Raw genomic sequence first — 18,535 nt, 5'->3', positions numbered from 1 at the left:
ATATTTGTAAAGTCCTTTGCAAATCTTAATGTGCTATGTAAATGCTAGCTATTATTAAATATGCAGGATGAATGGGGCTTTTCTCTAGGGTAGTAACACCTACGGGAGTGGGACACCCTTCTTCCCTAAATGGTAAGCATCCTCTCCAAGAGAGATTACTGTCCTATGCCTTGTCTCATGATTATCTTCTGGCCCATGCCACCACATAGCATAATTGCTTCTGTGCTACCATAGAGACCCTGCACCATGGTGTCTTTCTCCTTACCCACCCTGTAATTCCTGTGGGGGGATAAGTCAAATTCTCTTGGGAATGGGCCACCCCCTCCTGTGGTGGAAATGTACTTACAATAGACCATTCTCTGCACTCCATGCTCAAGAATTCCTGTGCATGATTTTGTATAGGTCTATGCATGTCATACATGGATGTAGTTATAATTATATGATTTTGGAGTACACACAAAAAGAGTTTATCAGTCACTGTGTTGTGTTAGGTGCTAGAGAGGTACAAAGATAAATGTCAAATCAATACAGAAATGTTTCTGGCAGTCTAGAACTGAACTTCAAGTCAGAAAGATCTGAGTTCAAATCCAGCCTCAAACACTTATTAGCTGTGTGACATAGGGCAAGTCATTTAACCCTGTTTGCCTCAGTTTCCTCATCTGCAAATTGGGATAATAATAGTAACTAGAGTTGTTGTGAGGATAAAATAAAATTATATTTATAAAGTGTGGTACAAAACTGACTCTAGGATATAATTGTGAGACTCAGTTAGTGTATTGTGCTATAATACAGTGATAATCTCAGGTAGGATTAAGGTATGTTTGGTAGTTTGCCTTATTGTGAATGGCCTTAGAATATCTCCTTTAAGCCCTTCTATCTGCTATTTTTTTAAATAGCTATACTGTCTTCTCCCTCATTGTCAGGCTATTCTTGAAGCAGTAACTATAATTGCTTTTGGAATCTTCCCTTCCTTCCCCTTTCTTTCCTTCCTCTCTCCTAACCGCTACTTATAATAAGCTTCTTATGAACTGCCTCAGACCATGGAAGCAAAATCACCAACATTTTTAGAGTTGTGCATGAAGTAAATAGGCTCTGAGTGAGGACCTGGGAGCCCCACCATCACCACCACCAGTGAGTAACGTTCATAGACCTTGGTTGATGGAACTTGTAAAACCCGAGTTGGCTTCCCACAGGCCTTTTGGTCAGACATACTCTGAACAGCTGAAACTAGCAGAAAGAGAAATGACCCATCGGTGAGTGAGTTGTTATTGTTGCATTTATTTTTTGACACCATAGTCCAAGACAGAATCATAGCAGCATAGGGATGGGCAGAATCTTAGTGATTATCTGGTAGAATCCCTTTATTTTACAGATGAGGCAACAGAGGCTTAGATGTGGTAAGTCATTTGCCCAAGGTCATCCAACTCCTGGCATGTTTAATAGATATCAAGGTAACCTGGAGAGCTAGCCTCTGACGGGAAAACTTTGGTCCAAGACTCACTACTGATGCCTACTGGTCATGTGATTCTACATAAGTCACCTAGCATGTCAGTGACCCTGAGAATATAAGGTGCATTAGGAAAGACATTTTCTCATTGAGAGCTCCCCATATGGATGAAACCCCAGGTACAGTTAAAAAAAATCACTGGTAGCTGACTTCTATTCCATCTTCATGCTACATGAGATCTGTATTAATACAAAGTTATCTGTTGTACTTTCAATGTGGGTGTATTACTCTCACATATATTTTCAGATACACATATTATTAACAGAATTGTCAACAGCCTTGCACCAATTAGAGTCAGTTTTGTACTAAGGACATACAGTGGCACACCACACTGGTTTTTTCCCCTCAACTATAATGGGCACTCAATTATAATGGGTGCTATTAATTATAATGGGCACTATAACTATAGCTTATAATTATGGAGAATTTCATAATTACCAAGGGCTTTCACCTGTGATATTTCACTTGACTCTTACAACATTTGGTAATGGGCTGTGTAAGAATCCTTATCACCTCCATTTTATAGATGAGGAAACTGAGGCTTGGAGAAATGAAATGGCATACGCAAAGCTACACAATGAGTTTCTGGGCTGAGACTTGAGTCCAGTGAGTGGTCGGTCTCTTGACTCCCATTCTCTTACTATTTTCATTATTCTATGCATTCAGAAACTTACCTTTTAACATTCAGAATAAGATTTGGTCAATGAACGTGCCAGTGTTCGGCTCATTTCTCCAAGAGAAGTCTTTGTCCTTATCATCTTTACTTGTTGGCTTAGTTGGAAAGAGAGGACTGAAATGTACAAACCCAAAGAGTTTTAATATCAGGCTATACAGAAATTGTTGAAGATGCTAAGAGGAGTGCAAATTGCAATGGAAAGTGCAAAATTCCCCTTAAAAAGAGAGTTGCAACTTTATTAATAACATGTGATGTATTATTTCAGTCTCACTGATGAATGAACCTTTGCATTTTCATATTTTATCTTTAATTTTAAGTATTGGTGTGAGTGCAATGAATGATCAATAGTCATTGGAAGGCAGCAATACCATGGTCCTTTGAAATTGCTCTGTTAATACACCTCTGCCCTGTTTTCTCTAGGGATGATGTTTCCCAGGCAGCCCCCTCTCTATTACAGCTGCCCCTGATGATTAAATATCAGTATGGTGCAGCTTTGTAGTATATTCTCCTAGGAGACTCCTTCTATTCATTTCTAGCATAATCTCTTCTACTCATTTCTTGGGAATGAAAACCCATCTTGTCGCTTTAGGCTGCGTCCCAGAAGTGAAATACTGGTACACATTAATCTGCGGTGACAGTCCAATCCCATTCCCCTCCACCTCCCAACAGTCCTCAATTTCATAATTACATTTCCTAGGCTTTCCTCCTTTAAGCTGCCTCCTAGAATGTTTTAAGCCAGGTGCTATATTGCATTCAGTAATCTTCTTTTAAGAATATACATACCCAGGAAAGCTGCTGATAGATACTTCCTTTTGCATTGTTACTGTCTTTGCCAGCTTACTTGCTCAAGCCCCCTAAGCTTAGGGGATGCCTACCTGAAAGTACAGTATTTCATTTATTTTTTTAAATTTCCCTTCCTCTAAGTTTTTTTTCCCTGATGCTTTTCCTCTTTGCATAAGGAAAAAAAATAACTTTAATGTATTCCATAATCTAATAATTTATTAACAACACATTTCACAAATAGAACTATAGATTTATATGATATAGATGCATGAAACATGTTTGTGTGTATATATACATATATGTTATATATGTATTATAATCATGCAGAATTTCATACAGGGCTTTCACCTGTGATATTTCATTTGACCCTTACAACAATGCTCAGGGACGGATTATGCTAGATTCATTATCACCCCCATTTTATAGATGAGGAAACTGAGGCTCAGAGAATTTAAATGACTTTCTCAAAGCTATACACTGAGTTTCTGGCCTGAGTCTTGAACCCAGTGTTCTCTGACTCTTGACTGTTCTCGATACACCCTGCACTCAGAAACTTACCTTTTAACATTCAGAATAAGATTTGGCTAGTGAATAGTACCGATATTGTGTGTGTGTGTGTGTGTGTGTGTGTGTGTGTGTGTGTGTACAAGTAAACATACATTGAAGAACTCTGTGGGACAGGATCTTGAAAGCAATGAGGGATCACTTTACAAGCTACCTTAGGAAGGGGAAAATACCAAAAGAATTGAAAAAACCAGACAAGATTTTAATATCCAAGGAACTTTAGAAAACCTTCATTTCACGGGGAGGAGGGATAGGAAGAGAATTTATGTAGTATCTACTATGTGCCAGATACTGTACTAATCTCTTTATAGATAAGATCTCATTTAATCCTTACAACAAGCAGGTATCTTGTCATTAACACTATTTTTGCAGTTGAGAAAACCAAGGCAAACAGAGATTAAGTGACTTGCCTAGAGTCACATAGCCAGGAAGTATCTAGGGTCATATCTGAATTCAGGTCTTCCTGACACAAGGCACAGAGCCGTCTCCACTGCTCTACCCAACTGCATAAAACAAGATGAAAATCAAGGAAACTGAAACCCCCCAAAATGAAGCCAGTTGCTCAAGGTTGCATAGGTAGAATGTGTCAGAACTAGAACTTGAACCTACAGCATCCAACTCCAAGACCCTCTTTCCTTTATGTCATTTGATCCAGAGAATGTCAATAACTATTAATCCATATGCATGTAAGTATATACCATCCATGATGAAAATATAAGAAAAGAATGAGGTTTTTTTCTCAAATGATCCTCTGTAGCAGACCACATCTTTCCAGCCACTCAGTTGATTAAATTTTTAAATATTCAAGTGGATCTATATTTTTATCAATGTGGGTATTGCCTCCAACAAAGCAAATTACAATTCACCCAGACAAGTCTCCGCAACCCATATTCTCCTATGAGTCCACCCAGAGGAGGTCTGCTCAAACTGTTCCATTTCTTTCAGTTCATTTGGTCTCATATAGAAACCACTGAGGAAGCCAAGCTATCCCTCCATTATCCATCCTTTTTGCCACATTCTTCTTCAAATGTACATATCCTGATGACATCCTTTTACTCCGCTTCTTTTTCCTAATTTGTTGTTTGTAACGTGTGGCAGCCTGCTCCCCAGCCATGGGCCTCATTGCCTTTTTGGGTAATCCCTAACTTTAACTCTCCAAAGACTGTAAAGTTCCATGATTTAAGGCAATATATCATCTGAACAATGTTGGTATTAAAAATGTAAGCTCTAGTTTCAGGGAGACACAGAGTATTAAAAGTGCTTGGCAATAGACACTGAAAATAGATAATGAATTAGGTCCAAAAGCGAACAGGAATAGAGCAGGCTGGGTTGCCTTTGTGAAATTGCAGAGCTCTTTTAATATTTTTAATATCAATATTCTTCTGGTGATATAGTGTGGCTGTAAGTCATGGAATATTTATACACATGTGAAGAAGTTCTATGTCGGGCATCCAATCATATGCATATGATGAACTATCACATTTTGTCAACTTGATTTTCCTGTGTGGATGGTTAGGCTAAACTCTTTTTAATGATCATAGAATGCATTTTGGAAGTTATGCAATATTTTTTCTATTTCCTGGTACAGTTAGCAAAATATCACCTGCAAAGTGGAACACTGCAGGCCTTCATAATCTATAGGAACTCCCACTTTAATTTATGTAACACTGACTACCCTGGCCCTCACTGCCTGGAAAGCCAAGTATATCATATTTATACCCCTCCTCCACGATTTTCTGGTACTCCTGTTTGGGGGGGGGAGGGTCTAGGTTCTCTGCAAATGGCTCTAGCCCCCACTCATGATGTTCCTCAAGTTTAAATGTGAGTCCCTTGTACCCTGGTTGCATTTAACCACAGTCAGATTGGCTTTTGCAAAGGAATATTTACTTTAAAAGGTATAGTCACAAATATGCAAATTACTCCCCAAAACATGGTACTGAACCTCCTCCCGCTTGCACCAATTCAAGGCTCTGGGGAAAGGAAAGAGATAAGGTTCAGAGCTTTGCTTGCTTCCTACAATACAAATAGTCCCAGTTCTAAGTCCAAAGATCCCCCTTGGTCTCAAATCCCAGGCACCCTGGCTTCTCTGGACTTCCCTGCAGGCCTTGCTGGCTTCAATAGCCCACCTAGACCTAGAGTTCTGGCTCCAAGGCCAGGCCACCAAGTGGGTATTCCCACCAGCACCAGGAATGGAAAAGAAAGCATGAAACAACGAAATGAACCCCCACCCACCCAGCACATTTACCCCACAGGCGCCTGCACTTTGAATCAGTTGAGATCGTCACCCTCTGGACACAGCAAAAGGGAGGGCTCCACAGACAGGGCAGATATCTAAGTCTCTCCAGTTTTAAAGATGCAGTCTGTTTTGGTTAGACAACCAGTCGAAGGAAGCTAACTCCACTCACATGTTAGAGGATGCAGAGGACCTCCATTTCTAGACAGTCTATACCGTATCCTCCAAAGGCCGCTCAGAGGAACTCCAATGCAGGCAGGCTGGGCATGCTCTAAAAGCTCCATTATACTGATATTCTCACTGGATCTCCTCTGTGCCAGAGGTGAAGGCCCTCTTTGGCAAGCATATATAACCTCATTTTATACCTCCCTTGATATTAATGATCATCAAACAAAGTTATTATACCTTTCAAGAAATCTTGCCTAATATTGACAGATGCATGAAAGACATCTTATTGGAGTAGAGACTTCAAGGCTCTATTTTGTTTCACTGAATCAAATACTTTTTTTTATAGTCAACAAACAATGCAGTGGTAGGCTTTTGTGTTCTCTCCAGATTTCAATCAATTTTGTGATTCAAATTGGTTATATAGTGGAAAATTGCTTGTAAAAGCTTACTTGGTGCTGCCTAATCTCCTCATGTTTCTATGTGTGTATGGACTATTCTTACAAAAATGTTACATAGGTGCCAGTAGTTATTGATGTTCTTCTGGTCACCTTTCTTTTTGGTAGTAATAAGGTTTAAGATTTTTTTCCCTTGTCTTTAGTATTGTTTCCTCTTTCAGATACTTTGAGAAAAGTCCCTCAGTACTCTCAAAGCTGTAACTCTTTTTAGCAAAGATCTCTTCAGTATTTACTTAATCTCGTATGCCTGTTTTCCCCATTAATACCATTTCTACTTTTCTTGTAAACACATCCAGGGTTGTGATATCATCACCTAAATGTGGTAGGTCTACTGTCTTGATGGTAAAAAGACTTTATACACATACAATGCACTATATACACATATATGTATACACACACACATATATATACACCTATATGCTCACATGTATATTTGTATATATGTAGCTATACACAAAGATCTCCTACCAATGATTCTTGCTTTCTGTCAGTCATAGTTTCAGTTAACAAATTTTTATTAAGTGCCTATTATGTGCCAGGCATTGTGCTAAGCCCTGAAGACACAGAGAAAGGTAAAAGACAATCCCTTCCCTTGAAGAGCTCCTAACCTGATGGGGGAGATAATATGTAAACAACTATTTAAAACAAGATATAGGTGGGATAAATATGAGAGCCAATAGGAAGAAGGCACTAGGATTGAGGGAGATTTGAAATGGCTTTCTGTAAAAGGTGAGATTTTAGGTGGGACTTAAAGAAAGCCAGGGAACCCACAGGCTGAGATGAGGAGAGAGAGCATTCCAGGCATGGGGGACAGTCAGAGGAAATGCCTGGAGTAGGGAGATGGACTGACTCATTTCAAGAACTGCAAGAAAAAGGCCTAGATCAAAGAACACATGGTGGGGTGTAAGGTCTAAGAAGACTGGAGAGTTAGGGTGGGGGGGGGGTTTGAACTTTGAAAGCCAAGCTGAGGTTTTCCTATTTGATTCTAGAGATAATAGGAGGAAACACTGGATATTATTGAGTAGGGGAGGATATCATATGGTCAGGCCTGTGCTTTAGAAAGATCACTTTGGCAGCTAAATGGAGGATGGGCTGAAGGTGGGGAAGAAACTTGTGGCAGGTAGATTGCCAGCAGGCTGTTGTAAGAGGCCAGGCATGAGAAAATGAGGGCCTGTAGCAGGATAGTGGCAGCATAAAGGAAAGAAGGCGGTGTATTCAAGAGAAATTACAAAGGTCACAATCTACAGGCTTTGGCAAGAGATTTGAATACAGGGGTGAGAGATCATGAGGAATCAAAGATGATACCTAGGTTGTGAACCTGGAAGCTTGGGAGAATGGTGATTCCCTTGATAAGAATAACAAAATTTGGAAGAGAGGAGAGCTTGGGAAGAAAGATGAGTTCAGTTTTGTACATATTGAGTTGAAGATATCTGCAGGACATCTAGGTCAAGTTGTCTAACAGGCAGCTAGAAATGGAAGACTGGAGGTCAGCAGAGAGGTTAGGTCTAGAAAGAAAGAGTCAAATCACTGCTTCTTGGAATAGATCCAAATGGATGCACTCCAAGAAACATGTTGATTTATATAAATGGATGAAAGGGGAAAGAAATACAACATGAGTAGAGAGATCCTTGGTTCACTTAGTCTTGAAAGTGTTCCAATTATGAAGTCCAACATTTCCCAATAATAATTTACTTCTCATGAAGGGAGGCAGGATACCTGATCACCAGTACCAAGCTACAGCTGCCATTGAATTTTGTAGGAAGTATCCTTTAAAAAGTAGGGAAAGTATCAGCTCACCTGTTTATGTCCCCTCAAAAGCTTCACTTCCCAAGTCCATCAACCTCTTCAATTCCAATAATATATATGTTCATCACACATAGAGGTGATCATATCCTTGCTCTTATCATTTTCCATATGTTTCCACTTCCATAATGTATAACTCTGAAATTCCTCTGACACAAATCTCTCATCCTTCCTAAATTCATTTTCAAGTTTATACTCTCCTCTAACCCCTAGTCTTTTGCCCAATCGTCTAATTGCTACTCGTGCCTAAAACCCAACCCAAGATTACTACTCATCATTTTCCCTACCCTTACTCAAGTACTTGGGTCACCACTAAAGGGAGTCACACAATAATACAATTGACTTCAGCCCACTGAATATTCTGATCTCAACTGGGCCTTTTAGATTGGTTTCCCACCAATTCTTTTGCTTCTTCCCCAACTGACTTTCTATCACAATTTTCCATAGCAGCAGTTCTAAAACTTCTCTGCTCAAGTCACCTACACAAGCCCTCTTAGCAGAGCGTTTTGCCCTATACTTCAGTAAAATAAAAACTGAGTCATCTTCCATATACTCTCTTTCTTCCCAGTTCCATATTTCAAATCATCTCCCACTTTCTCCTCTGACGAAGAGATGAACATTATCATACCTACCCCATGCTGAGCCCTCAATTTTATCCCCTACTCCTTGTTTGGCCAGCAGATTGCTCCCTGAACGATCCCATTCTGGTAATTTTCAGTCTCTTTCAACCCACTTGTTCTTTCCTTCCTGTCTACAAAAACACCCAAGTCTCTCCCATCCTTAAAATAAGTAAATAAAGAAATATACATATACATGTGTGTACACGCGCACACACACACACACACACACACACACACACATTCACTTTACCTTACCATTGCCCAGCCCTACTCCTGTCTCTTGGACTTCCAAATTATTCTGTCTCATACTGGAACTTCCCTTAGCACCTGGACTCTTTCCATCCTGGAACATTCATTATTTCTTTAGGCTTTCTCAACATAGAACATCCCACTATAATGCTGAGGGTCCCACCGCACTTTTCAGCTCTCTTTAGTGTGCTTTCTTTCCTCATTAGAATGTAACCCGTTGAGGTCAGGGACAGTCTTTTTGGTTGTATTTGTATTCTCCAAACTTAGCACAATGCCTGGCACTCAAGGTCTATTAAATGCTTGTTTCCTTCCTGCCATCTTTTTAATCTTTCTCATTATATTTCTCTTCTCTTTCATAACCAAATCCCTAGAAAATGATGAATATTCCTTCTGGACTCTCTCTTTTCTCTGGGTTTTCATGCCACTGAGCTTACTTCAGTTAATCAGTTCAACTTTACACTCTCCTCTAATCTTTTGCCCAAGTGTCCTCTTCCTATCTGTCCAGCCAATTCTTCTCAGCTTCTTTTGCAAAATGATTGTTGATATTACATCTCCTCTGCTAGGTAAAGGGATCTGTCCTAGGTCCTGTCCTTTTCTAAATCTATATTTGGTGATCTCATCTGCTCTCATGATTCAGTGGTCTTCTCTACACAGATGACTCCTTAATCTACCTATTCAGCCTGTCTTTTTCTACCAAGCTTCCACTTCTCCAGCTGCCGGTTAGACATTTCCGTCTGCATGTTCCATAGACATCTCAGACTCAATATGTCTAATACTGAACTTGTTACCTTTCCCTCTAAAGTCACTTTCTTTCTAACTTCCCCATTTCTGTTGAAAATATAACGAGGTTCTGATTTATGCAAACAATGAATCCAGAGAAGTGGTCACATTATTCAAATTCATATTGCATATTTCCATTATTCTGGAACCAATTACCTTATTTTACATAATTATAACTTTGAACAGTGTGAATTCAAATATATGCAACCACTTCACATAATTCATTGTTTGTACTAGTCAGGACATAGATGTGTTACCATTCTTTTAGTCACCAATATTCACTATCTAGAAGTTATAGGCAACTCTTCATTCTCACTCTATATCCAATCAGCTGCCAAATTTTGTCAGTTATACCTCTTAAGTATCTCTTGTATGTGTCTCCATCTCTCCACTCACATGGGTGCCACCCTCATCATCTTTTACCTGGACTATTGAAATAGCTTCTTAAATAGTCTCTTTCCCTCCAGTCTCTTTATTCTCTAACCTATTCTCCACCTAGCTGCCAAATTATAATTCCTAAAGTATAGGTCTAGCAACGTTATTTTGTGTTCAGGAAGATTCAATGGTCTTGCATTGCCACCTAGATAAAATATGAACTCCTCTATTTGGCATATAAAAACTTTCACAATTCAACCCAAGCCCAACTTTCCAAACTGATGATACATACTTCATGTTCTAGTCAAACTGAGTTATTTTCTGTTCCTCCTAACCATCCTGTTGTTGTTGAGTCATGTGTGACCCTTTTTGACCCCATTTGAGGTTTTCTTGGCAAAGATACTGGAGTGGTTTGCCATTTCCTTCTCCAGCTCATTTGACAGATAAGGAAACTGAGGCAAACAAGATTAAGTGACTTGTCCAAAGTCACACAGCTAATAAGTGTCTGAGACCAGATTTGAATTCAGGAAGATGAATCTTCCTGACTTCAAGCTTGGCATTCCATTCACCGTGCCACCTAAATACGTAGTGGTAAACGAAAGTAATGGAATCTCACTGTGCTTTAAGAAATAATGACTACCAAAAAACATGGAAAGACTTACATGAACTGATACAAAGTAAAGTAAGCAGAACCAGAAAAATAATGTACATGATAAAAACAATGTAAATGGAAAAAACAACAACTGAAACTATATTGTGAGATTATATTGACCAAGCGTGGCCCCAAAGAAATAAAATGAGAAGGCACTCCCTTCACATATAGAACATCCCACCCTCCAGCCTCCCTTGCTTCTTTGTAGAAGTGAGGAACCCTGGATAGGAAAGACTCCATATAATATAAAATTTATTTGATATATTAGGTAGCTTTATAGAACTTTTTTCTTCCTCCCTCTTTTATTTTATTTATATCATCTTTATTTAGGACCTTTTTGATTTTACTCATTATAAAGCACGGCTCTATAGGAGGAGACAGGAAAAGAAATGTAATGGGCAACGTTAGTCACGTAAAAACAAAAATTACAAAAAATTTACGTTAAAAATTACACTTAAACTAGAAGTATACTATTTTGAAATGGAAACCCACAGTGCTTTTCTCACGGAACACATCATCATAGCAACAAATGCTTCCAGAAAACCCTCAGTATCAGCACGGGTTAATTAATAGATAGACGTCTAGACGTGGAGTAAGGAAGACCTAAGTTCACATCCCACCTCAAACACTTACCCACTGAGTGACCCTGGGCAGACTATTTAATGTCTGTAAGCCTCAAATTTTTCACATGTGCAGAGGGATTAATAACATTCCTGACTTCACAGGGTTGTTGTGAGGATTGAGGGAATTAATAAAGTATTTTGTAAACATTAAAATGCTTTACAAATGTTACTTATAAATTATTTTTATTGATTTTCTCAATATGTGTTTATTCATTACTCTTAGACTTGGACCTTGGCTTCTCCATCTTAATGACTTCTTTACATTACACCACTTGAAGTTACATTATATTCTTTTCCATTTTGGCCAAGTTTTTATTTGTCCTTCCCTCCCACCCAACTTTCCCTAACCTCCTCTTCATTTCCCCCCAAATTAACCGGTTGTCAGTATACATGACTATATGTTCTTAATTAAGTCAGGTCCCTTGTCCAGAAACCACACAAACACCTGCATTGGACTGGTCTTGCCTTGGATATATATAGCAGGTGCCATGGTGGCATTCAGACTACTCCAAAGGACCTGAAATTTAAAGGGATTCTATTGCGAGGGGGATAATATCTTACCTTATTCTTCTCTTTCAGGAGTGGATCTGCTTTGGCCCAGCTTTATGGAACTTCTGCTACCTTGGAGCACCATCATTTTAACCATGCTGTGATGATTCTGCAAAGTGAGGTACACAACTAATTTCTCCAGCTGCCTTCTCAACCAGAAACCAGCAGAAGCATTTACTTCCTAATAATTTTTTTTCAGTACCATGACTAGCCTGGGTCAAATAGGAATATTCTTTTTCAATGTTGGACTTTTCCACTCCTTGGTGGTCCTTGTTATGCTAGTCTAAGATGACATGCCAGGTCTTCACTGGCCCTGTCTACCTGATTTTTCCTGATTGCTAAGATGAATTGATGAATAAATAAGCATTTATTAACTGCCTTAGTATGTGTCAAGCTCTGTTCAGTCCTGAGAATACAGAGATATGCAGGGACAGATTGCTTTAAACAATTTCTAGTCATTTGATGGGTAAGTATTTCAAGTCATCATGGTAGAATACTAATGTTTGCATAGTTTGTTTCTTTTGAATAAAAATTGTACCAATAACCTGACCAAAGTCTAAGTTGTTGATTTTACTCAAAGAGCTATGCATTTTTCCTTTAGTCTTTACAAAATACTATAAAGATTACTGTTTAAAAACAACCAGTGAGGGTTGATGTATAAAATTCCATCATTGCCCTCTGGGAGGATTTCAAAATCACTGATAACAGTTGCTTGCAACAATAACTAAAATAAATACTTTTCTAGCTGGATACCTGACTATCACCTTCCCCCTACTCTCACACCAAGTAGAAAGACAGTCAAGTGTAAATGGTACGAGCATAATCCGAGAGATAAAATGCTTTCGTTGATGTTATTCTGCTGTCCCTCGAAGAATGTCATTGCCCATAGATTATGATCTGAGTACATTTATTTCCTCCAGTAAATGGATAAGGAACTCAGCAAAGAAGTGGCAAAGCAAATAGATCATCCATTGTAGCAGGCCTCAAGAGGACTGGCTAGTTATTTTGTGAAATGCAAACCGATTTTGAAAGGTTACAGAGAGGAAAACAGCATGAGAAAGATATGTTTTCTTAGTAGAATGGAGGAAGCCCTTCAAGACAGAGTAAGAAATTGTAATTGCCAGCAGGACAAGCTTGTCAGCAAGGAACCCAGCTGAAAGAAGCATCTGAACTAAGATTATCTTCCCTATTTATCCTTCAGATGGCAACACAGGAGCTTAGAATGAGGAGGTCCCTTTCTACACTTTCAGTTCCTGACAAAGAAAGCTGCCAACTACCACCAGACTGTGACTGAGGCTGCTGAGTTAATACTTCCAGGAAGGGATCTGTTTAATTTTCTGCAAGCACGCAGACTTTGTGAGACCAGGAAGGGATCATCTGTTCCCCATTATTTGTCAGTTCTCTAGCTGCACCATTAATTATTATTATTGTCATCATTAAGGCCCTACTTTGCTGGAATATTCTCATTAAATAGGGTGTGTTTTTCCTCCAGCTTGTCTTGAAAAAAAAAACAAGACTTTTGCAAGTTCACAAAAGCCTTTGGCCCCAAGAAGGATAGTTGACACTCCCATCTGTAGCTAAGACCCCGAATTCAGAGTAGGAATGGGAGAAGTGATTGGTAGTTGTGTATTCTCCCTTCTGAATGAAATACAGATGCTTGGACCCAAGTGAAAGGAGCCAGCAGAGATAAGCAGAAATACCCTGGAATCTGTTGGTTTGAGAATTTTTCCTAAGGGCAGATACTGATTTATTTTTGTTTCTATATTCTTAGTGCCTAGCATCGTACTTCACATATAGTTAGCATTTAAATGTTTGCAGAATTTCAGCTTAAGGATGGTTGGTATGGGATGGATCAGACATAGGAACAGGTTACAACAGAACAGGACAAGACAGAGGAGAGGGAAATCAGAGTCAGTATCTGAAGGGGCAAGCCAAGGTATTGTTACATTCCCTTTTTGTTTTCTTTCTGTGCAGACCTGTGATTACTTCTATGGGGAGAAGCTTCCCATCAAATGGCACTCCTTTATAATTTGTACTCTTAGAGACTGACCCAGGCCGTGGGAGGGATTTGCTCGTGACCACACTGTCTAGATGTGTGACAGTGAAGCATCAACAACAGGTCTTCCTGATTCTGAGCGCAGTCCTTTATTTACTATTCATGTTGTCTCCCATTTGTTCATAGAACATAGAATGTTAAGAATGTTAGAAGTATAGATAAACTTAGACGACCTAGTTTAATCCCTTCATTTTACAAACTAGTAAAGTTCAAAGGGGTGATACTTAAGTGGTGCAGTCAGCTTGGGGTGAGGAAGACCTGAGTTCAAATGTGACCTCAAACACTTACTAGCTGTGTGACCCTGGACAAGTTACTTCAAATTTTTGCTTCAGTTTCCTCATCTGTCAAATAAGCTGGAGAAGGAAATGGCAAACCACTCCAGTATCTTTGCCAAGAAAACCCCATGGTACATGGGGTCACAAAGAGTCAGACACAACTGAACAACAGAGGTCTAAATGGATGGGGTGACTTACCCCAAGTGGCACAAGACAGGTTCAGGGCAAAGTTGGAACTAGAACTGGGGTCTGACAGCAGACTCTTTCCACAGTTCCACTTTCTCATCTCTCTACCTCCAGTAAAACAGAATCCTCTGTGATGAAAAAGCCCTTTCCATAAATCATTTCATTTTTATCTACAAAACTACCTTATGATGAAGAGATGACAAATATTTTTATCCCCACTTTTCAGAGGAAATTAGAGCTCAGAGGATGTAAGTGAAGAGACCAATGTCACATGCTTAGTGTATGTAAGTAAGACTCCAAACCACTCCTTTTTCTGTTCTGCCACATCTTTTTCTCAGTCCTGGTGAATGCACTAGGTTTGTGTTGGAAATTCCAGAGATGTCTATACAAATTCATGTGTTCATTCAGCAAAGAAATACCCACTATGGACAATTACTGGGCTAGGCCCTAAGGAACTTATACGATAGTATAATTAATAATTACAATAACTGTGGATATGATCAGAGAATAGTGTTCACTAAAGGTAAAGAAATGACACTGAGATAACGACAGTAACAACAACATTTATACAGCCCTTTAAGACTGGCGATGTGCTTTATGAATATTCTCTCATTCCATCTTCACCACAACTCTGTGAGGTAGGTACTTTTCCTATCCACATTTTACAATTGAAGGAATTGTGGCAAACAGGGTTAAGTGACAGGGTCACATAGCTAGTAAGTATCCAAGGCAGAATTTGAACTCACATCTCCCTGACTCCCAGGCCTAATGCTCTGTCCACTGTACCACCTAGCTGAGTCTCTGATCTTTGGGGATCAAAGATCCTGGAGTTGGAAGGAATCTCAGAAGACATGTGATCTAATCTATACCTAGATAAGAATTCTTTCTATGATGTACTCAACAAGCGTCATCCAGCTTTAGCCTGAAGTCCTCAAGTGAGGGGGAACACATTAGTTCCTACTACAGCTGACATTTATACAGCATTTACTGTGTTCCAGGCTCCATGCTAAGTACTTTACAATTATCTCATTTGATCCTCACAACAACCCAGTGTGGTAAGTGCAATTATTATCCCCATTTTATAGACAGAGGTCAAGTTATTTGCCCAGGATCTAGCTAAGAAGTGTCTAAGGCTGGGAGCACATTCCACTTTTGAGTAGCTCTACTTGTTTTACCTGACTGTAAGCCAGTCTAAATCTGCCCCTCTGCAGCCTCTTACCCATCATTCATTAGTCATTGTTCCACTATCTGAAGATAAGCAGAATATGTCAAATCTTCTTACATAGGACAGCTTTTCCTGGAGATAGTTTTCATGTCTCTTTAAGGCTTTTCTTTTCCATCCTAAACATACCTAGGTATGTTTTCAACCAGACTTCATGATAGCAAGTCCCATTTCTTGTCTATGAAGATCATCACACATGAGCACAAGGAACTAATTGCAATAAAACCCCATTGATGAAGTCCCTCCTAAGTTGAAAGTGTATATTCAGACAATCTTATTTGAAATTAACCTTTGAAGTATTTATGAAGGAAAGATTTGCTTAGCAAATAGCCTAAACAAAAGAAAACCCTACGTCTATTTAAAACAACAAAATGTTTTGAAAGTTTGTATATAAAGAAAATCAGCAAGAGTGTTCTGCAATTTTTAATAAGAAAATTGCCTGGGGCATTGAGGGACTTAGTGGTCTGCCCAGGGTCTCAAAGCCAGAATGTGTCAAAGGCAGGACCTGAATCCATCTGCCTGAATCCAAGAACCATTCTATTTACTATCATATATTTATTTCAAATCATCCTTTTCTACATATTAGAGTCAGTTCTGACAATCCTCTGCTAGACAATACTTTGCTAGTCATCATGGGATGATAATTTCAAAACTGGACAGGAGCTTAGAGATCATTTAGTCCAACATCCTCATTTTATAGATGATGAAACTGGGTACCAGATACCTAAGTGACTTGTCCAAGGTCTTCCAGGTAGTAAGAAGCACAGTCTGGGTTTTAATCCAAGTTTTCCGACTCCAAATCTTGAAATTATTCCTCTATTCTATGGCTTTGCCCTTGAAAGTCAGGAAAATGCATTTTTTAAAATGAAATCCTACTTTTTTTTACAGATACTTTCCAGGTCTTTCAGCCTAATTAGTCAAGATAAGTCTGTTTTTAGTTGTATCTTAGCACCAAGACTTATTTTCCCGATGCCATGGGGGGTATTAGTGCTGTAGCTGGAGATGGACAGTTGACTCCTCCTACCCTTGGACTCCGTCCCCTGGGTCTGATCTGTGCTGCAAGGGATTCTTGCCGACTTTGTGATACCAGCATTCATTTAGCTATTTGTCTTCATTCTACTGGCTGAATTAAGGATCTGGAAGAGTTCATTTGAAAATTATTATTAATATTGGACTGGGTCCCAGTTGGAACCAATATGAATGAACTATTCTCTGAGAATAAAGTGTTCATCCATAGGAGGTAAATTAACTCAGAGTAGCAGATTCTCATTTAGAGTCTTGGAAGATATAATTTTCTAATTGATATTAAAGAATTAGTGGGACAGGAGTTAACTCAGAATTTTTTCAGATTTTCTCCCCCACTATGCCCCAGATCAAGCTTAATACTATTAATATGTCAACCACATCTATGTATATCTATCTCTCTATAAGCAAATATACGAAAATCCAGGCTACAAAATAGAAAAATTAGAGTGTGATTATCACTTTGAAAAAGAATTATTCACTTTACAAAAAGCAGTAACTACAGAATAGAATAATGAGCCACTTAGTTCATTAAAAATATATTTTTGATTTACAAAATTTCAACTCTTTGGTAATGACACTATTGCATAAGGTGAGAGAGAGAGACAGAGAGAGAGAGAGGGAGAGAGAGAGAGGGAGAGAGAGAGAGAGAGAGAGAGAGAGAGAGAGAGAGAGAGAGAAAGAGAGAGAGAGAGAGAGAGAGAGAGAGAGAGAGAGAGAGAGCGCTGAACTGGAAATATTTTCTTTCTTTTTTTTTTTTTTATTTAACTTTTAACATTTATTTTCACACAATTTTGGGTTACAAATTTTCTCCCCTTTTATCCCCTCCCCCCTCCAGACCCAAGCTTTCTAATTGCCTCTGTGACCTATCTGCTCTCTCCTCTATCCTCCCTCCCTGCCCTTGTCTCCATCTTCTCTTTTGTCCTGTAGGGCCGGATAGCTTTCTTGACCCCTTAAGCTGTATTTCTTGTTACCCAGTGGTAAGAACATTACATTTGGTCCTAACACTTTGAGTTCCAACTTCTTTAGCTCCCTCCCTCTCCACCCCTTCCCCTTGGAAGACAGGCAGTTCAATATAGGCCATATCTGTTTAGTTTTGCAAATGATTTCCATACTAGTTGTGTTGTATAGGACTAACTATATTTCCCTCCATCCTATCCTGTTCCCCATTACATCTATTTTCTTATGGTCCTTTCCCTCCCCATGAGTGTCGACCTCGGATTGCATTCTCCTCCCCATGCCCTCCCCTCTATCCTCCCCCCCACCCTGCTTGTGCCCCTGTCCCCCACTCTCCTGTATTATGAGATAGGTTTTCCTATCAAAATGAGTGTGCATTATATTCTTTCCTTTAATGGAATGTGATGAGAGTAGACCTCATGTTTTTCTCTTGCCTCCCCTCTTTATCCCACCACTAATAAGTCTTTTGCTTGCCTCTTTTATGAGAGATAATTTGCCCCATATAACTTCTCCCTTTCTCCTCCCAATATTTCTCTCTCACTGCTTGATTTCATTTTTTTTTTTAAGATATGATCCCATCCTCTTCAATTCACTCTGTGCACTCTGTCTCTATGTATGTGTGCGTGTGTGTATGTGCGTGTGTGTGTACTCCCACCCAGTACCCAGATACTGAAATGTTTCAAGAGTTACAAATATTGTCTTTCCATGTAGGAATGTAAACAGTTCAACTTTAGTAAGTCCCTTATGACTTCTCTTTGCTGTTCACCTTTTCATGGTTC

General features: G+C 39.2%; 1 protein-coding gene across 5 annotated transcripts in view; it reads left to right on the top strand.

The window, feature by feature from the left end:
* Nucleotides 1–18,535, top strand: part of PDE11A (phosphodiesterase 11A) — a 571,707-nt gene that overhangs the window by 467,488 nt on the left and 85,684 nt on the right. For all 5 annotated transcript variants that reach the window (XM_072612423.1, XM_072612422.1, XM_072612427.1 and 2 more), the window contains one exon: nucleotides 12,068–12,158. In XM_072612423.1, coding sequence (XP_072468524.1) covers nucleotides 12,068–12,158 — 91 coding nt within the window. The remainder of the gene's footprint in view (nucleotides 1–12,067; nucleotides 12,159–18,535) is intronic.

This window comes from Notamacropus eugenii, chromosome 5, assembly GCF_028372415.1.
Source record: "Notamacropus eugenii isolate mMacEug1 chromosome 5, mMacEug1.pri_v2, whole genome shotgun sequence".
Lineage (NCBI taxonomy): Eukaryota > Metazoa > Chordata > Mammalia > Diprotodontia > Macropodidae > Notamacropus > Notamacropus eugenii.
This window is presented reverse-complemented; position numbering and strand designations above follow the sequence as displayed.